Source organism: Saccostrea cucullata, unplaced genomic scaffold, assembly GCF_032062105.1.
Source record: "Saccostrea cucullata isolate Sc308-1 unplaced genomic scaffold, CSIRO_AGI_Scuc_v1 ctg9786, whole genome shotgun sequence".
NCBI classification, from domain to species: Eukaryota; Metazoa; Mollusca; class Bivalvia; order Ostreida; family Ostreidae; genus Saccostrea; species Saccostrea cuccullata.
In genome coordinates this window covers 8,574-29,846 of record NW_026936694.1, presented here as the reverse complement: position 1 = coordinate 29,846, position 21,273 = coordinate 8,574, and the positions used below count along the sequence as shown (strand labels likewise).

The 21,273-nt window shown below is 33.9% G+C and overlaps 2 protein-coding genes and 1 pseudogene across 2 annotated transcripts; 1 reads left to right on the top strand and 2 right to left on the bottom strand.

The window, feature by feature from the left end:
• Positions 1 to 1,288: 1,288 nt before the first annotated feature.
• Positions 1,289 to 3,434, bottom strand: LOC134246287 (uncharacterized; annotated as a pseudogene).
• Positions 3,435 to 5,881: 2,447 nt separating this feature from the next.
• On the bottom strand, positions 5,882 to 19,835 carry LOC134246286 (uncharacterized). Its single transcript, XM_062728614.1, has 3 exons — positions 18,212 to 19,835; positions 7,396 to 8,676; positions 5,882 to 6,297 (listed from the first exon to the last, which is right to left on the bottom strand). Exons 1-3 carry the CDS (start codon positions 19,821 to 19,823, stop codon positions 5,882 to 5,884), a joined length of 3,309 nt encoding a protein of 1,102 aa, XP_062584598.1. The 5' UTR covers positions 19,824 to 19,835.
• On the top strand, positions 10,601 to 15,202 carry LOC134246289 (RNA-binding protein RO60-like). The gene is made up of 2 exons (XM_062728616.1): positions 10,601 to 10,776; positions 13,407 to 15,202. Exons 1-2 carry the CDS (start codon positions 10,634 to 10,636, stop codon positions 14,857 to 14,859), a joined length of 1,596 nt encoding a protein of 531 aa, XP_062584600.1. The 5' UTR covers positions 10,601 to 10,633; the 3' UTR covers positions 14,860 to 15,202.
• Positions 19,836 to 21,273: the final 1,438 nt, after the last annotated feature.

The following is a 21,273-nucleotide window of genomic DNA, read 5'->3' as shown; positions in this document are numbered from 1 at the left end:
TTTTACCGTACGATTTTCTCAGGTAAGGGGAGGGACTAAATTTTACATGCTTGGCACCCCGAGGCATTGACGGTCGTGCAGACCACAGAGAACGCTAATCCCTATACCCAAACAGTATACACAGGAAGTCCATGAGTATTACCTGTACAGCCTGTTTGGCCTTCTTTTCATCATGAAATATGTAGATCTCGATATCGTAAATAAAAAATGTCATTAGTAATAAATGATATTTGCAAAACATCAAAACAAAAATCTTTTACGAGTGAAGATAAGATTTCAATCACCTATGCACTTTTCATTAATGAAAATTTTTACACAATCTTGATTTATTTTATAAAAACACAATGGGAAAATTTTCATTTTTCAATGACGTGTTTGTAAATAATTATCAAACTAAAATTGCTTGCATCAAATGGCTTCCTACTTGTGCTGGTAATTTAGAGGTAAACATCAGAAGACTGAAAGTTATTTCGATGGTGACCACGAGTATCAAACAAGGTGAAAGAGTTATACACAGGTACTAGTAGCTAAATGTCAATCAATTTTAAGTACCCAATGATGGACCATAATTCATTTGATTGACAAGGGAACACAGACCAGGTAAATATGAAGGCGGTGCTTATTATCTCGGGCTTTAAAAGTAGGTCAAACTCCGAGGTCAAGGTCAAATTGTCAAAGTTCTTGGTATTCAATGAAGCGTCTTATCACAAGAATTACATATGTGAAATATGAAAGCCCTAGCCCTTACCGTTTAAAGGTTATGGCCAAGGTTAAAGTTTTTATAGGTATAGAAATCTACAAAGTCAAAAGATCAAGGTTGTGGTATTTAATGAAAGTGGTGGAGAGCTGCAAATTTTGATAACGTCAGGTAGAGGTAACTTATGCTAATTATAATTTTAAATAAAAGAATTGTAATTGTAAAAAATAGTGACAAAAACTTATATATATACCGCTACAGACTTTTAAGAAAAAAGACAAAATTATAGGTCGTGTAATTGTATTGTAGACAGGCTGATATCGGCCATCGTAGTTCTGGAAAGGTATTGACAACATGATCATGAATCTACTGTAGAGATTAGACAGGAAGCAAAACTTGAGGTGGATAAGCTAATGGAAATCTCACAATCCCTGTATGATTCTATCACAGGAGAGGTGGTCGCTGAATTTTTGTCGTAAGTTCATTTTATTCTCTTTAATGATCAATTTTACTTGAATACAAAGAAATGTGTTGGTGAACAGCATTGTTTATGAGAGTTTCTAAGAATTGAATTGACTTTCTTTACTGACACTAACATGGCATAAAGCTTTCATCTTCTCCATTGTTAACAACATATTTAATCTTTTTAACATTTCCTTTATACTCGGCTACAAACAAGTTGTCTTTTTTGTCAACACAAACTCCCACTGGTTTCTTCAGATCACAGTTATCTATATACCGAAGGAAGTGTCCGTTCTGGTTTAGGATGTGGATACAAAGGTTCTCTACGTCTGCTGTCAGGATCTGACTCTGGCTGTCTGTTGTGATTCCGCAGGGTTTGAATGATTTGTTCTTTGTAACAGAAGGATGACCAGTGTATCTAAATCGGAGTTTTCCAGTCTGATTGACCACAACTACAACACCAGCTTCACAGTCAGCCACACAGATATCCAAGTTTCTGTTCTCACTGATGTATTTAATTTTATTATTTCCTGAATACAGAGGTGTACCCTTCTCATTAAACTGGATTGTTTGTTTCTCTGTGGAGCCTGAGTAACGAACAACTTTGGACTGTGTTTCATCATCACTGAACATGCCAACCAGGAGATCACCAGAAGAGGTGACGCAGAGATTGAAAGGTAACCAATTTTGTTGTTTGATAACCTCTTCTGTTCGTCCATTCTTTACTTTATTAACAGTCTTTGTTTTAGCATCAGAGTACACTAGATCACCATCACATGTCACTGCTATATCACTTGGCCACTGCCCCGATTTTGTTCCGATTGTCTTAATGAGTGATCCGTCACTGTTAAAACATTTCATTTTACTGACTTTATGTGCACATGTCCAAAAGTCTTCCTCACTGAGCCATGAAATACTACGGAGTTTCCCATACCCAGTATTTATAGTAGTGATGAGTTCTGGTTCTTTCTGCAGTTGTCCGGTTGACGTCACTGGTTTCTTCAGTGTGTAGCCATTTTCATCTGTTTTGGTGGTTAATGGTGTTAAAGATCCAAACAAATCATAAATATGTCCTGTATCTTTTGTCTTTGTATTGAACATTCGAAATGATACTCTAATCTGGGAGGAAGTTTGCTTAATTCTTTGACTTTGGAGCTGTATTCCATAGTCATAGATATTTTATTTGATTCATCTATTCTATTTAATTCAAGAAGTGTTTGTTCAATAAGACTTGTTATCTGTTTAATTTCATCTAAATGTTTCATCAGAATGCTCATATGTTTACTTTTCATCTCTTCAATTTCTCTTTTTAGTTTGTTGACAATGTTGTCAATTTCTTTGTGCCATTGTTTTCCATGTTCTGTCACTGCTGTTGAAAGTTTATCATATTCTTCATTCAGGTTAGCAATCTGAGCTTCTATATCTATGGCAATTTCTTCATAGGTTGGAGAAATCATTTGTTTCAACTCTTCAGTATCTTTCCCTATGATTTCTTTCTTTGAATTAAAAATATCCGAAAGGGTTCTAATGGTATGTCCCTTATGTGTATCAGATGTAATGCATAAAGAACAAACACAGGTGTTGCATTCTTTGCAATGAAATTTACATCTTTCTGTTTCATGTATTTTGCACAGTGGATAAATTAAGGTGGATTTCCTTTGCTGAAATTGGACAATTTGGTGTTTGCTATAGTCATCAGCAATGTGTTCTCCAATACAGGGTTTACAGAGGCTGACATGACAGAAATCACAGTACATCTGTACTACAGCTGTCTCACATAGGTCACATCTGATCACATCCTGGGCACTGCTGCTGGGATCCATGTCGAAATCTAAAATTTGAATGATATGACATTGATTATAGATCTCATTGCCTAAATATCTTTGGTCGAAAACGAAAGTAAATATTACATCTACTCATTATTTATATTCCATATTCTCACAAATCAAAATGTCGTGATTTATTGAAATTGTTACCTTAAAACTTAAATTGCTGATACCGATTTTTATTTAAAAGTTTAATTTCAACCTAAGGGTGTTTCTGGATAAACCCATGTACCTTTTCACCCAGTATCTAAATAATCCATATGTACCTGCCTAGTTTATTTTATAGGAATGTTATGCATTGTAAATTATACAATAACTTAAGTTAAATCAAATAATTTCAGATGTAAAACAATACATTATAATAGGCAATACCAATTTATGTATGTCCAAATAAGAATCCAGAAAACATGAAATGGCGGAAGCTTGCTATCACCTGACAGGAAGGTTAAAATATAGAATATAGGGTGTCATAGATAAAGTTATCTTTCTTGAGTAATATTACTGATCCGTACAAAAATGTACAAAATTTCAATCTTATTTCAATTTTCAGCTTTTAATCTTTGATTTTAATTTTCATTTTTTTTTTTGTTATAATAATTATTTTTTTTTTAATTATAAATTTCACTGAAAGGAAAATTAAACGTTTGCGTATCGATCAAATATTTTTGGAATTTAGACAAATATTCGTCATCTGAGATCTTTAAAATAAATTCTAAGACATATAGTAAAGACTGGAAAAGGGTGTTACAATTAATAGGGGAAATATCCTTGAACCGCTTCTGAGTTTTGTCCGTAATTGAACTGAATGTCCCAAAATGTAAACTGAATATATTTTTAGAAATCAATGCATGAAAGTAAGTAGCTTCCGCATTTAATATTTTAACTCTTTTTTGGTGATATGCAGAAATATTTTAACAAAACGTAGTCGATTGTGCGACCACAAATCATTCTTTTATACTATTATATCATTATTTTTTACTCTCTGAGATATTTAGACCTTCCTAACCCCTCCCCCTCCCCAATGCACTTATTTTAGAAAAGGATGTTAAAACCCTTTTACTGATGAGTACCACTGACAGTCTGTTTAAAAAAAGTCTTTATACATTTATGCTAATTGTACAAACTGACAAATCTAATAATAATCTGCAATATTCTTTTAAGTACTAGTTTAGATGGATAATACCTACTTGAATACTCAGTATACTAGTATGTATTATGTATGGAAATGTATGAGCAGCTCAGAGCTATAATAAAAACTGTTTGAAAAAAGATGGAATAACATAAGGGGGATCTTGAATCCAAATCTACATTTAACTTTAGAGTGGTCCTTGTTTCCAGGGGAACACGGTCATTTTGGTTGCGATACTAGATAAATAAACCCCATCTCCCAGGCACGTAGCATCGCTTTTGAAAAGGGAGGGGAAACTGATATTTGCCTTTTATTTACTGAAAAAAAAATTGACAAGCCAAAGGAAAAAAAGAAGAAAAAGAAAAAAGAAAAAAAAATTGACTTATCTCAAAAACCCAATTTGCTGGTGTCGGTGATAGTTGGGGTGGGGGCAGCGTGGGTGGGGTGTAGTATGTTTTTACTTTGAGTACCTTTTAATTCAACTGCTCATACATATACTACACTACCCTTTTTTGACTATAATACAAGTAATATAATATAATAAGTGGAAGTGGATCAACCGAGTCTTTCATTGAACATTTCCTATAGTAAAAAAAATGTCTGGAGAAAAGTGGGCCCCGTACATTGTAATACTACGTGCCTGTCTCAAACCATTTTATCAAGTACAGGTGATCTAGATGTGCTACTCCAAATCTATTTTTGGACTAAACTAAACTATGACATCATTTAAAATTTCCAATAATATTTTTAGCAACATGCATTCTCTCAACGAACACATAAACCACAACAGTTCCCTTTTATATTCTTGAACTTATTGTAATGGAACATGGAGCAACGTTCAGAAATTCCACCAGAGTCGGATTTTCGGAGACTTAAACAGTTTCTGATTCTGGGAGGGTCTAACTCAGTTTATCGCCCCCATTCTCAGAATGAATCTGTACCACACACTACTTCAAAAATCGATGTCAGTTTCATTGGCAGGTAAATATTGAATCAAAATAAGTTGCTTGCTTTATTCATCTTCAGAGCTAAATAAGTATCAATACAAAGAACAGCTAGATGTGCAGATTTCTATGTACACCTTGTTGTTGATGTCGAAAACGAAAGTACTTTACATGCTGTTAAGAGAATTGTCCATAAATCTTAAAGTATAATTCTTGCAACACTTTGGATGTATAAAATTAGTTGTATTTTTGTATTTGTGGAAGTGTACCATACGCAATCGCAAAAAGGTCGAAGATTTACATTGTATTACATGTTAAATTAAATAAATTTTAATTTTAATAAATATAAAACATTGCGTTTGTTAATCACTGAAAGAAAAACCTAGTGAATTTAACTAGTGTGTTTCGTAAAGCGTTGGTCGTGATTAGTAAACTTTCAGTTTAGTGGTTAAGATAGTGAGTTGTGGAGCGGGGTCGTATAGATACTTAGATACCTAGTGAAAGTTACTCATCAATTCTAGGTCGTGTAATTGTATTGTAGACAGGCTCATATCGGCCATCGTAGTTCTGGGAAGGTATTGACAACATGATCATGAATCTACTGTAGAGATTAGACAGGAATCAAAACTTGAGGTGGATAAGCTAATGGAAATCTCACAATCCCTGTATGATTCTATCACAGGAGAGGTGGTCGCTGAATTTTTGTCGTAAGTTCATTTTATTCTCTTTAATGATCAATTTTACTTGAATACAAAGAAATGTGTTGATGAACAGCATTGTTTATGAGAGTTTCTAAGAATTGAATTGACTTTCTTAACTGACACTAACATGGCATAAAGCTTTCATCTTCTCCATTGTTAACAACATATTTAATCTTTTTAACATTTCCTTTATACTCGGCTACAAACAAGTTGTCTTTTTTGTCAACACAAACTCCCATTGGTTTCTTCAGATCACAGTTATCTATATACCGAAGGAAGTGTCCGTTCTGGTTTAGGATGTGGATACAAAGGTTCTCTACGTCTGCTGTCAGGATCTGACTCTGGCTGTCTGTTGTGATTCCGCAGGGTTTGAATGATTTGTTCTTTGTAACAGAAGGATGACCAGTGTATCTAAATCGGAGTTTTCCAGTCTGATTGACCACAACTACAACACCAGCTTCACAGTCAGCCACACAGATATCCAGGTTTCTGTTCTCACTGATGTATCTAATTTTATTATTTCCTGAATACAGAGGTTCCCTAACAAAAAAATACTATAGTTAACTATAGTTTACTATAGTTAACTATAGTTATAACTTTGACACTTTGAAAACTTTGATTTACTATAGTGATAACTTTGACACTTTGAAAAACTTTGACAAAAACTTTGACACTTTGAAAAACTTTGACGAAAACTTTGACACTTTGAAAAACTTTGACGAAAACTTTGACACTTTGAAAAACTTTGACACTTTGAAAAACTTTGACGAAAACTTTGACACTTTGAAAAACTTTGGCAAAAACTTTGACACTTTGAAAAACTTTGGCAAAAACTTTGACACTTTGAAAAACTTTGGCGAAAACTTTAACACTTTGAAAAAATTTGCTGAAAACTTTGACACTTTGAAAAACTTTATCAAAAACTTTGACACTTTGAAAAAGTTTTTCGAAAACTTTGATACTTTCAAAAAATTTATCGAAAACATTGAAACTTTGAATCAAAAACTTTATCAAAAAATTTGATACTTTGAAAAACTTAATCGAAAACTTTGAAACTTTGAAAAACTTAATCGAAACCTTTGAAACTTTGAAAAACTTTATAGAAAACTTTGACACTATTAAAAACTTTATCAAAACTTTGACACTTTTAAAAACTTTATCGAAAACTTGGATAATTTAACACTTCAAAAAACTTAATCGAAAACTTTGAAACTTTGAAAAACTTTATCGAAAACTTTGACACTTTGAAAAACTTTGGCGAAAACTTTGACACTATGAAAAACTTTGGCGAAAACTTTGACACTTTGAAAAACTTTGGCGAAAACTTTGACACTTTGAAAAACTTTGGCGAAAACTTTGACACTTTGAAAAACTTTGGCGAAAACTTTGACACTTTGAAAAACTTTGGCGAAAACTTTGACACTTTGAAAAACTTTGGCGAAAACTTTGACACTATGAAAAACTTTGGCGAAAACTTTGACACTTTGAAAAACTTTGACGAAAACTTTGACACTTTGAAAAACTTTGTCGAAAACTTTGACACTTTGATTTACTATAGTTAACTATAGTTAACTATAGTTAACTATAGTAAACTATAGTTAAGTATAGTTAACTATAGTATTTTTTTGTTAGGTATTACCCTCCTCATCAAACTGGATTGTTTGTTTCTCTGTGGAGCCTGAGTAACGAACAACTTTGGACTGTGTTTCATCATCACTGAACATGCCAACCAGGAGATCACCAGAAGAGGTGACACAGAGATTGAAAGGTATCCAATCTTGTTGCTTGATAACCTCTTCTGTTCGTCCATTCTTTACTTTATTAACAGTCCTTGTTTTAGCATCAGAGTACACTAGATCACCATCACATGTCACTGCTATATCACTTGGCCACTGCCCCGATTTTGTTCCGATTGTCTTAATGAGTGATCCGTCACTGTTAAAACATTTCATTTTACTGACTTTATGTGCACATGTCCAAAAGTCTTCCTCACTGAGCCATGAAATACTACGGAGTTTCTCATACCCAGTATTTATAGTAGTGATGAGTTCTGGTTCTTTCTGCAGTTGTCCGGTTGACGTCACTGGTTTCTTCAGTGTGTAGCCATTTTCATCTGTTTTGGTGGTTAATGGTGTTAAAGATCCAAACAAATCATGAATATGTCCTGTATCTTTTGACTTTGTATTGAACATTGGAAATAATACTCTTAATCTGGGAGGAAGTTTGCTTAATTCTTTGACTTTGGAGCTGTATTCCATAGTCATAGATATTTTATTTGATTCATCTATTCTATTTAATTCAAGAAGTGTTTGTTCAATAAGACTTGTTATCTGTTTAATTTCATCTAAATGTTTCATCAGAATGCTCATATGTTTACTTTTCATCTCTTCAATTTCTCTTTTCAGTTTGTTGACAATGTTGTCAATTTCTTTGTGCCATTGTTTTCCATGTTCTGTCACTGCTGTTGAAAGTTTATCATATTCTCCATCCAGGTTAGCAATCTGAGCTTCTATATCTATGGCAATTTCTTCATAGGTTGGAGAAATCATTTGTTTCAACTCTTCAGTATCTTTCCCTATGATTTCTTTCTTTGAATTAAAAATATCCGAAAGGGTTCTAATGGTATGTCCCTTATGTGTATCAGATGTAATGCATAAAGAACAAACACAGGTGTTGCATTCTTTGCAATGAAATTTACATCTTTCTGTTTCATGTATTTTGCACAGTGGATTAATTAAGGTGGATTTCCTTTGCTGAAATGGGACAATTTGGTGTTTGCTATAGTCATCAGCAATGTGTTCTCCAATACAGGGTTTACAGAGGCTGACATGACAGAAATCACAGTACATCTGTACTACAGCTGTCTCACATAGGTCACATCTGATCACATCCTGGGCACTGCTGCTGGGATCCATGTCGAAATCTAAAATTTGAATGATATGACATTGATTATAGATCTCATTGCCTAAATATCTTTGGTCGAAAACGAAAGTAAATATTACACCTACTCATTATTTATATTCCATATTCTCACAAATCAAAATGTCGTGATTTATTGAAATTGTTACCTTAAAACTTAAATTGCTGATACCGATTTTTATTTAAAAGTTTAATTTCAACCTAAGGGTGTTTCTGGATAAACCCATGTACCTTTTCACCCAGTATCTAAATAATCTATATGTACCTGCCTAGTTTATTTTATAGGAATGTTATGCATTGTAAATTATACAATAACTTAAGTTAAATCAAATAATTTCAGATGTAAAACAATACATTATAATAGGCAATACCAATTTATGTATGTCCAAATAAGAATCCAGAAAGCATGAAATGGCGGAAGCTTGCTATCACCTGACAGGAAGGTTAAAATATAGAATATAGGGTGTCATAGATAAAGTTATCTTTCTTGAGTAATATTACTGATCCGTACAAAAATGTACAAAATTTCAATCTTATTTCAATTTTCAGCTTTTAATCTTTGATTTTAATTTTCATTTTTTTTGTTATAATAATAATTATTTTTTTAATTATAAATTTCACTGAAAGGAAAACGTTTGCGTATCCATCAAATATTTTTGGAATTTAGACGAATATTCGTCATCTGAGATCTTTAAAATAAATTCTAAGACATATAGTAATGACTTGAAAAGGGTGTTACAATTAATAGGGGAAATATCCTTGAACCGTTTCTGAGTTTTGTCCGTAATTGAACTGAATGTCCCAAAATATAAACGTAATGGATTTTTGAAATTCAATGCATGAAAAGTAGCTTCCGCATTAAATATTTTGTTTAACTCAGTTTTTGGTGATATGCAGAAATATTTTAACAAAACGTAGTCTATCGTGCGACCACAAATCAATCTTTTAATATACTGTTACATCATTATTTTTTATTCTCTGGGATATTTTGACCTTCCTAACCTCCTCCCCCTCCCCAATGCACTAATTATTTTAGAAAAGGATGTTAAAACCCTTTTACTGATGAGTAAAACTCAAAATTTGACAGTCTGTTTAAAAAAAATCTTTATATATTTATGCTAATTGTACAGACTGACAAATCTAATAATAATCTGCAATATTCTTTTAAATACTAGTTTACATGGATAAGACCTACTTGAATATTCAGTATAATAGTATCTATTATGTATTGAGATGCCTATGAGCAACTCAGAGCTATAATAAAAACTGTTTGAAACAAGACGGGATAACATGGGGTCAGGAATCCAAATCTACATTAACTTTAAAGTTTTCCTTGTTTCCAGGGGAACACAGTCATTTTTTGTTGCGTAACTAGTTAAATAAGCCCCATCTCCCAGGCACGTAGTATCGCTTTTGAAAGGGGAGGGGGAGCCTGAGATTATTTTTAATTTACTGAAAAAAAAAATGACAAGCCAAAGAAAAAAAGAAGAAAAAGAAAAAAGAAAAGAAAATTGGCTTATCTCAAAAACCCAATTTGCTGGTGTTAGTGGTAGTGTGGTGGGGGCAGCGTGGGTGGGGTATGTTTTAACTTTGAGTACTATTTTTTTTTTTTATAATTCAACTGCTCATACATAGTACATTACCCTTATTTGACTATAATTCGACAAAAAGTGGGGGAGGATCAACCAGTCTTTTAATGAACATTTCCTATACTAGTAAAAAATATGTCTGGAGAAAAATGGGCCCTGTACATTGTAATACTACGTGCCTGTCTCCAATTCGTTGGCTTGACTTTTTATAAAGTACAGGTGATCTAGATGTGCTACTCCAATTCTATTTTTAAAGATATGACATCATTTAAAATTTCCAATAGTATATTTTTAGCAACAATGTGCAACACATAAAATCACAACATGCAGTTCTCTTGTATATTTTTTATCTTATTGTAATGGAACATGGAGGAACGTTCAGGAATTCCACCGGAGTCGGATTTTCGGAGACTTAAACAGCTTCTAATTCTGGGAGGATCCAACTCAGTGTATCGCCCCCATTCTGTATCACACACTACTTCAAAAATCGATGTCAGCTTCCTCCGAAGGTAAAGTTAAAAATAAGTTGCTTTCTTTGTGTTCATTTTCAAGATTAAATAGATACCATTACAAGGAAGAGATATTCATGCAGATTTCAAGGTGCATCATGTGTAGTTTTTCGTTGATACTGAAAACGAAAGTACTTTACATGCTGTTATGAGAATCGTCCATTCTTCGAGTATTCTTGCAACACTTTCACCCCTACTAATGTGTTCGGAACCTTTTATTTTTCGGTGTTCTGCCAATTATAAAACCCGATGAGTTCAGAGTAGCTCTGGCAGTGGCTCTGGCGAGAGTTAGCGAGACTTCAGCGAGATAGGGTATATTATTCACCGAAATGTGGCTAGGAAGTGACTAGCACGTGGAGTTATGGTAAACAGAAAAGTTATGTTGCGTTTCAGTTTTCACCACCCTAGAATCAGCTGATAATGTCTGCAGAAATGTATTTTAATCAATCGATCTCTTTTACATTCATTCAAACTTAAATAAGTATTCTCTATGATTCAATTTTCTGCAGTCATGAATTAAAATTTCTTTTTGGACAAATATTTTTGCATGGGAACCGGGACTATATTTTTTGGCGTCAGATTAGCAAATGAGGCACCAGCATGATTTTAACTGACCAATCAGCTGAATGAGTATTGCATTATGGGTTACTACGAATACTACAGGAATTGTACGCTTGAAAAAAGGAAAATCTTATGGTAAATAAAAATATTATTTTCATGCTCGTAATGACAAACAATTCATTTGTTAAATAAACGGCGGAAATCTAGGTTTCTGATAAAAGTCATACTGCAAAAGCGATTTGCGTCTGTATTAATTCTTTTGTTGTACTATCGGTGAATACAATTGCCAGGTGAATTCCCTGGCCGAACACGTGATCACGAACGTAAACAAGTTTTGTCCATTTAAATGCATAAGAGATGCTTCTTGTTTTCCTTACCCTCGAAGCGCTGGTGTTCTAAACTAGACACAAACTAAATTTTATTAAACATTTTTTCCATTTAACTACAAATTAAAAACGCCCGTCACATCTTTCATAGTTTCTTATTTTTGTATATTGTTAGTAAAGAACATTTTTTTTTAAATTTTGTAGTCCATTAACATGATCGTAGATTGACCTGAACTACGTGTTCGAAGTAAAATGTAAACATGTATTTGACATAAACGTTGCTATTCATTCAACGATTGGTCAGTTGCTCGTGATAAGATCCTCTGCATTTATAACAATAGCCATATAAGGCAAACAAAGGTTTGTCAGTGTAAATGATAATGCACATTTTTTACCAGCGAATCGGTCATTAGTGAGTTATAATTTTCGCCGAAAAGTATAAGATATATTGTTATTTTAACAACCCCCTCCTTTAGCCACCCTTTTCTGTTGAAAATCATGCAAGTCTTTCAGATAGGTCTGGAAACATTTATTACAGGACTTGTTTTCAAAAGAAACTGGCTATAGCAATATTATGTTTACTGCCAATTTTATTTATAGAACCGGTTCTACCCTATAACCTTTGAATAGATCAACCTAAACCACGTGTCTCGAATTTAAATCACAATAACATTAGTAGGGGTGACTTTGGATATATAAAATTATTCCTTTAAAAAATACAGTCGTTTTACATATGTATCTTTCGAATTTTTTTTAAAATATGTATTTTTAGGAGGTAAAGGTAAACAAAAGATCTCAGCTAGAGTTGCCTCTCTTGAAACATAGCCTAAATATTGATCAGTGAAAAACGCATCTCCTCAATATCATTATGTACACGTTTGTTTTGTTTGTTTGTTTGTTGTTAACGTCCCTCTCGAGGATTTTTTCACTCATGTGGAGACGACACCACTTGCCGATGGAGCTTCAAATTAAGTCCTATACTCGGCATTAAGGACTATTGAGCAGGGAGGGATCTTTTTCGTACCAGCACCTACTGCGACAGGGGACTTCGTTATACATGGTCTCATCCGAAAGACCGGTCTCCACGTCCATAGTCCGAAAAATCTTACTTTTCCTGGCTTTTTTACGAATTTGATATTTTACATGTTTTCCTGGCATGTAAAATATCAAAATCGTAAAAAAGCCAGGAAATGTCAGATTTTGCGGACTACACGTCCCACAGTGAGATTAGAAGTAAGGATCAAATCCTTGCTTCGCGACTCTACCGAGCAGACGCTCCAACCACTGCGCCAAGCTGGCGACTGTTACACGTTATTTGTAAAGGCAAGAAAAAATGAAATCCTTAAAGTGAAAACTAGAAAGTTTAACATGTTATTCATTACATGTATATTATATACTGAATTCTTGGAGAAAACAAACCATGCTCTTTATCATGTATTGCAATGGCGTCAGAAGCCAATTGAAAATTGGGGGGGGGGGGGGGGGTAATTGAAAGAGAAAAAAGTTCCAATAAAAAAAAATTGAAAACAAAAAAAAAGAGAGGGGGGAAGGGATATGTCCATAGTCCAAACACAAAAATCCATTGGCGGGTGGGTGCGTTGGGGGGATACATAACTTGGTTAAAGGGAGTGTGTTAGCCAAGTCCAAGTAGATAGTAATTGGCAAGAACCCATCGCCTGCATGGTATTCCTCGATATTATAATAATAAGTGCCAATCAATTTGACTAGGTTGAACATTTTCAGGTTAATTGTTGGCGGTAGAGGAAAAGATGTTGTTGGTATTATCAAACAGTACAGTTTGGAGGGAAGAGCTGCAAAGCAGGATGGGATACTTCGTGCCCTAGCCGTCTGTTCGACATCCATCGATTTAGTGACGAAGCGCGAGGCAAACAAGATCATCCCAGATGTATGCAGAATATTTGACTACCTCATAAAATTCATCAAATTTTCCCAAGAAGATGCTGGGGGTAGGAAGTGGGGACGTGCAAGGCGAAAAGCTATTGCTAACCTCTACAATAATTACCCAGGCGGCCCGATGAAATTAGCATATCACGTGACCAAATATCGCAAAAGGAGAAATATGAGTCATAAAGATGTCATACGCCTTGCGCATGTCAAACCTTTCAATCAAGAAATGCAGTATATACTTGGATACATCGTCCATAGTTCAAATGGCGTCGATTTAAACATCCATCATCGGTCCCCTGAATTAGAAACAGTCCAGACTTACATACAAGGAGTGGAAGAAGCTCGAAGACGCAGGGCAAGAAATGACGAGGCTCGCCTCATTCACTTAATTGGAAGACACCAACTTTGCCATGAACATGTAAAGAAAGAATTCCTGAACAAACCTGATGTATGGCATGCTCTGCTTCAACATACACCAATTCATGCAGTCATCCACAACTTGAATACCTTGGCATCAAATAGGGTATTCGAAAGGCACAATGGAGAAGAAAACTTAGTTTCGCAAAAATTGAACGATGTTGGGTTGCTGAATAAGGTTCGAGTGCATCCTTTTGAAATTCTTACAGCATATTTCCAGCACAAATCGGGAGAAAGGAATGCTCGCGGAAATATATTTACACCATCGGAAACAATTCTTTGTGCTCTTGAAGAAGCCTTTTACAAGTCATTGAAACCACAGAACGACATTTTTGAGGCAAGGGGTGTTCGAATGGTTTTCGGTATAGATATGACTATATCACCATCTGATTACGTAGTTTCTGCTAAAATAACCTCACGCCAGGCAGTTACGGGTATTCTGTTAGAACTCGTCAGATATGTTTATTTTTGTCATGTTTTACCGTTTGGGTCTTCCGATATTCGTAGTTATCTACCGATATCGCCAGACGACAGACTTGAAAATGTCGAAAATTCGCTTTTCATCCATGACGTTGAAAGTTCAGACTTGACAAAACCTTTAGATTACGCAATTAGGAAACAGTTAGATGTAAACGTGTTCGTTTTATTTACTTCAAAGATCTACGATGAACAGGGGCATTATCGTCTGAAGGAAGCCATGGATCGCTACAAATCACAGCCCTGGGCGGGCAGGGAGCCCAAAGTTGTTGTTGTGGACGTCATGGGAAAGCAATCCCCCGTTTCGTCATTCGAGGACGATTTCCTCCCCATAGAGGGCGCTGATTCACAGGTGGTTAATGTGATCAAAGAGTTTGCAGTTGGCTGGGACTAGATTTAAAATCATATAACCAAAATTGGAAATACCGAATATGGATGTCGTGGGAAAGCAATGCCCCATTTCGTCAAACTAGGACGATTTTCTCTGCATAGAGGGCGCTGATTCACAGTAGGTTAATGTGATCAAACAGTTTGCAGTTGGTTGGGACTAGATTTAAAATCATAACCGAATATGGGAAAAAAATGTCTACCATTTGTATTTTTATGTGTACAGACATGAACAATATGTACACTCGTACAGCTGCAGAGACAAGTAACTTGATACGGTTAAAGTCTTTCTGAAATTATTGATCATGAAGAAATTAACACAGCCTTTCTAATATCAAACGTGAATGTGATTTTGAGGGGTTGTATTTTTGTGCAAATGACCAAGAGCATGTTACTGAAGACAAATTTATGATAATTAATTTTGCGTTTGAGATTATCATAAAATTTTCATTTTGTTTTTATGTTTTTGTACAAGGACTCTTAAGTCATCATTATTAGTAAAAACTTAAGTATCTTAAGTTAACAATTGATTTCAAGGATGTTTTTTATTTTATTTTATACCTCCACAGAGAGAGAGAGAGAGAGAGAGAGAGAGAGAGAGAGAGAGAGAGATTGTGAAAGTGGAAATGTACCGTACGTAATCGCAAAAACGTAAATGTTAAGTTAAATAAATCTAAATTTTAAAAATATAAAACATTGCGTTTGTGTTTATTAAGGCTCATGTATACATTGTATTGTATTTACAGGAATGATCATATAATAATGACCTTTTCAGCAAATATAAGTTATCACCAAGTCTTATTTTGGCTGAATTGTTTCATACTAAAATGTTAGGCCTTTGTGTTTATACGGGTAGATGTATACGCCTAGATTTGCCGACTACGCATTATATCCTTGATCAATACATAGGGCTAACGGTGGGTGTGACTGGACAACAGGGGATGTTTACTCCTCCTAGACACCCGATCCCACTTCTGGAATATTTCTAGGGATCCATGTTTGATACCCTCTTCACATATTTTTATTGTGTATATTTTTTTCAGTCGATTACTGTTCGTTAACGAACTTTAAAACGAAATTTAAAAATCTTCCCTTTCACATTTTATACATTTCGCAATTAAGAAAATGTACTTTTTATTTATTTCATTGAAATATTTAATTCCAAAGTTTTACGCAAGGAATATTGCCATAAAGTATAGTATACTAGTACATTTCCAAAACTCACCGACATAAACCATGCTTAAATATATATATAATTTTAAGTACATAAAGTGATAAGATTTTTTTTTCGACAAAAATGCAGTGTATTAATTAAATTGTTTTATGACATTGTACATGTACATTCTCCCGGTTTTACTGAACTTTGAAATAATGAAGTGAAAATTACTGGATACTTACCTTTCTGAATCAGTCATACAAATTCAACTAGGAATTCCCCTTTTCTGAATTTAAAATTTTTGAGGAGGAGATAAGAAATTTTACACAGTTGTTTCATATTTTCCTTCTCATGTACAATCAAAAACCTTGCAAACTGCTTATCTGTAAAATGGTCTTTTCAAATGTCAATTTAAAAGGTATTCACAGTAAATGATATGTGTATTAAAAACACATCGGAAGTTAAAGTTAAGCTCAAACTTCAAGATAGCATCTAGATTTTTACATCAATATTTTTAAAAAACGGTCAATCAAGTTTTTGGTACTGATATGAAAAATATGCAGTTAGGTCTGAATGATAATCTGTAAACGAAAAAAATATTGGTTTCTTTAAAATACCATGTTTTCTTTGTAAGTGCCTATCTGGCAAAAAATCTTACTTTAATCAGAATATGTTTATATGAACAAAATCAAGAATTATTTACACAATTTTTTACTTAAAATAAATTTTATTTAAAAGAAGATTATTATTTGAATTATATTCTTCATTCAAATTAAAAAGGCAATCTTAATGTGCCATTGTTTCAAAAACCATATTACATAAAAAGTGTAGTTTAATGATGGAAAATACCACTTCTTTAAAAACAATACATTCTAAGAATTAATTTAAATTGCAATGAGATTTTAAATCTGTAATACTCTTGAGTTTATATTTCAGCTTAGTGAAGAGGCTGGTTTTCTCGAGGCTGACCATAATCTTTGAAGTTAGCACCTGCAGTAAGGGGAGAATGCATGCATATTCTCCCCTTACTGCAGGTGCTTGCTTCTTGGGGTGAAGATTATGGTCAGCCTCTTCTTCAACTACATAATTTTTAAATGATGATGTGACTTACGGCCCCCGGTAAATGACAAAAATTAAATGTCCAACTTTTTACACTTACTTTTTTTTATGCAATAATCACTGATATGTGTACCCTAATGAAATACTACTTTTAACAGAAATCGAAGCGTAATTTGGAAGATGTATATCTTTCATTTGGGAAGGGGTACCATGGTTACATTCAATTCCCATTGAATTTTAACCCCGCCCCACTCTTTGAAGCTCTTTAAATATACGAGCGTAAGTAGGTTAATTTTTCTCTTTAGCTGGTCACTGTATCTTATTGATATCTACCTATATGTGAAAGGAGAAAATTGTACCTAACTGTGCTCCCATGATTTTTTTTTTTTTAAATCGGTAAAATCTACCTGGCCTTTTCCATTATAAACAGATCGACAAAATTTTTTTTTTCTGATGTAAGAATAAATTCATTTCTTGACCCAAGACGGTAAACGTTGTGATTCAACGCATATTATTGTGAATAAACAGTCTGGGCTGACCATTAAAGTTCGAAATAAGGTAGAGATTATCTGTAAATTGACCTAAACCACGTGTCTATGATAAAATGTAAACATATAGTAAACCAGTGTGTTTTAAGTTCTGTTATCTGATTGGACAATTGTTCTCTATAAACGAAATAATAACAATAGCTGTATAAGGAAGAATCCTCGGGCATGCATACCACTCTATTGTACTAACACCCGCCTATTCTCTTTTCAAAAAAGAACAAACTGTCACAAACCAGGCCGAATGTTGCTGTCAAAGGGTCTGAAAATCATAGATAATGCAGTAGTCCTTATAATAAAAATGTGTCAGAACTAGAAACTATTCAAAAGGCGTCGTATTTATTCACTCATGTTTGAAAACTATCAAAATCGTTGTAGATTAAATATAATTCGTCGTTAGAAATAGGGGCCCCAGATAGCAGTCATGTCACATCATCCTTTCCATTGTTTTAATAAAAAAGATTTCATCTTATATAATTTTTATGGTCAAGGATAATTTGTCGACAGACCAACAAACATTTTTAAAAAAATTCATGGCTATAAATATTTTCATGTGGTGTCACATTACAGAACGTATTTAATCTTTTTAACATTTCCTCTTTGTTCAGCCACAAACAAGTTATCTTTTTTGTCCACACATAAACCAAATGGATTCTTCAGATCACATTTATCTATATAACGGAGGAACTGGCCGTCCTTGTCTAGGATGTGGATACAATTATTAAGACAGACTGCTGTAAGGATCTGACTCTGACTGTCTGTTGTGATGCCATAGGGTACAAACTTTTCGTTCTTTGTAGCAGAAGGATGACCAGTGTATCTAAATCGGAGTTTACCAGTCTGGTTGACCACCACTACAGCACCAGCTTTGAAGTCAGCCACACAAATATCGAGGTTTCTGTTCTCACTAATGTACTTAATGAAATAATTTCCTGAATACAGAGGTGTACCTTCATCAAACTGTATTGTTTGTTTCTCTTTGGAGCCTGAGTAACGAACAACTTTAGACTGAGTTTTATCATCACTGTGCATGGTAACCAGGAGATCACCAGAGGAGGTGACACAGAGACTGAGAGGTGTCCAGCCCTGTAATCTGATCATCTCCTCTGTCTGTCCATTCTTCACTTCATTCACTGTCCCATCAGAGGACACTAGATCCCCATCACCTGTCACTGCCAAATCATTTGGCCATTCCCTTGATTTTGTCCTGATTGTCTTGGTAAGTGAGCCTTGAATGTTAAAGCATTTCATATCACTGACTTCTTCACTTGTCCAGATTGCTTCTTCACCGAGACAGATCACACTGCGGAGTGTTTTAAGCCCAGTATGTATAGTTGTGATAAGTTCTGGTTCTTCCAGCAGTTTTCTAGTTGATTTCCCCTGCGTCTTCTGTTTGTAGCCATTTTCTTCTGTTGTGACGAATAATGGCATCAAAGATCCAAACAACTTGTAAAGCTGTTCTCTGTCTGTTGTCCATGGACTAAATGCGGGCATTGATACCTGAACTTTAGGAGGAAGATTGCTGAACTCTTTATTTTTAGAGCTGTATTCGATAGCTATAACCATTTCATTTGATTCTTCAACTTTTTTCAGGCTGTACAATGTTTGTTCAATATCTGATTGTATCTGTTTGATTTCATCAAGATGTTTCTTCAGAATGTCCTGGTGTTTGGTTTTCATCTGTGTAATTTCCGTTGTTAGTTTGTTGACAATGTTGTCAATTTCTTTGTGCCATTCTTCTCCATGGTGTTTCACGGCTATAGCAAGTTTCTCATATTTTCTGTCTAAGCCTTCTATCAGGGTTTCTGTATCAGTGGCAATTTCTTCATATGTTGGGGAAATTATGTTTTCTATTTCCTCTAAATCTTTTTCAATGTTTTGTCTCTTTGAATTGTAAAATTCCAATACTGTTGACAATGTGTGTCTCTTATGGCTTTTAGATACTGAGCATATAGCACAAATAGGAATGTCACATTCTTTGCATTGTAATTCACAGGCTTTCGTTGGGTGTGTTGCACACTTTGGATAAATCAAGGTGGATTTTCTTTGCTGGAATGGGACAACTTGATGTTTGTTGTAGTCATCAGCAATGTGTTCTCCAATACAGGGTTTACAAAGGTTGACATGACAGAAATCACAGTACATCTGTACTATAGCTGTCTCACAAAGGTCACATCTGATGATATCTTGGGCACTGTGGTGGGGGTCCATGATGGCTTTTGATCTAAAGCTATAAAGTATCATATTTTGTATTATACTATTTTTACTGTATGTGTGTTCTCATATATATTAAAGTACATGAAACTTTAAGTATAATACACTGTATTTCTTATTGGTTTCTTTTAATAGAAAATTCAAGTTTTTTTTTGTTTTTTTTTTGGGGGGGGGGGGGGGAATTACATGTTAATTTTTAAAAAGACATCAATTGAATTATTTTGAAAACACTCGTTCTAAAACCTTGCTTAAGGAGAACTCAAGAGAGCTCTGTTCTTCTGTCATATGCAGATGTAATCAAATAATAAAATGCATGGTTATTTACATTGAAGACAAAGAAAAGAGTACCTTATTACAAAATATTCAGGGAATCTCTCTTCAAAATTAAACTCTAGTAATGGCGGACATTGTTATTTATAGATGGTCGTCAGGTAAACATAGGTAAACACTTCCTGGTCTGGTGTCATTTAGAGTTATCTCTCTTGATTCATTTAAATGAGAACCACAGAAAGAAACGAAACAAAGAATTAAATATTTTAATAATGGATTGCAAATTTGGACATATAATAGAAACCAATATTTTTAGAAATACATGGGATAAAAAAATCATAATTAAAAAGAAACCTACACGCTTTTAGATTCCATTTGATTAAAAATATTTTAGACAAAGCTTAAGAATAATTTAAAGTATGTCAATCTGAAAAAATTGACTGATTAATTTTTTTCATGACACAAACGGTCGCAGAGAAAAGGACTTTATTTTTTTGATGGCAATTAATTATTTTTCCTTCTTTATGATCGAATTCTTCATTGCTTTGATCATTAGCTCATCACATGATGAGGGTGAAACACCTTCTAGACCTCATGCAGTGTTTCTTAATTTCCCATCTCAATATTTTGTCTATTATATTCCCAACAATAATTATGGCACGCCAAATTCACAAAAATGAGTTAATCATAGTTTCACAGTCGATAAACTAGGTTTATCGGTTGTAAACTATAGTTTACGGACTGTAAACTATAGTTAACAGCGTTAATCTATATTTTACATCTGTAAATCATAGTTAACGCGATAATCTATGTTTCACAACCGTAAACTATACTTAACACCAAAAACAATCATTTACGATCGCAAAACATAGAAAATCTGATAAATACAGTTTCATGATTTGTAAACTATGGTTTACAATTCTTAACTATAGTTAACGATCGCAAATTATAGTTTACAGATGCGAATCTATGTTTATCAACAAAATCTATCTTTAACGTTTTATTACGGACAGATAAACTTAGATTAGCATTCATAAACTATAGTTAACAACCGTTAAATATAGTTTTACAGATGGAAACTATAATTAACGAATTGTAAATTATAGTTCACGGTTTGTAAACTATAGTTTACAGTCGATAAACCTAGTTTATGAATTGTGAAAAAAGGTTTAGCGCG

Excerpts from the sequence above, each read along its gene's own strand:
- LOC134246289 (XM_062728616.1), top strand. The coding sequence starts at position 10,634 with ATGGAGGAACGTTCAGGAATTCCACCGGAGTCGGATTTTCGGAGACTT. Across the intron at positions 10,777-13,406 it reads GATGTCAGCTTCCTCCGAAG|GTTAATTGTTGGCGGTAGAG; the intron begins GTAAAGTTAAAA and ends GAACATTTTCAG.
- LOC134246286 (XM_062728614.1), bottom strand. The coding sequence starts at position 19,823 with ATGGACCCCCACCACAGTGCCCAAGATATCATCAGATGTGACCTTTGT. Across the intron at positions 8,677-18,211 it reads CTTGTTTGTGGCTGAACAAA|ACATGGATCCCAGCAGCAGT; the intron begins GAGGAAATGTTA and ends TTTTAGATTTCG. Across the intron at positions 6,298-7,395 it reads CCAGTTTGATGAGGAGGGTA|AACCTCTGTATTCAGGAAAT; the intron begins ATACCTAACAAA and ends TTTTTGTTAGGG.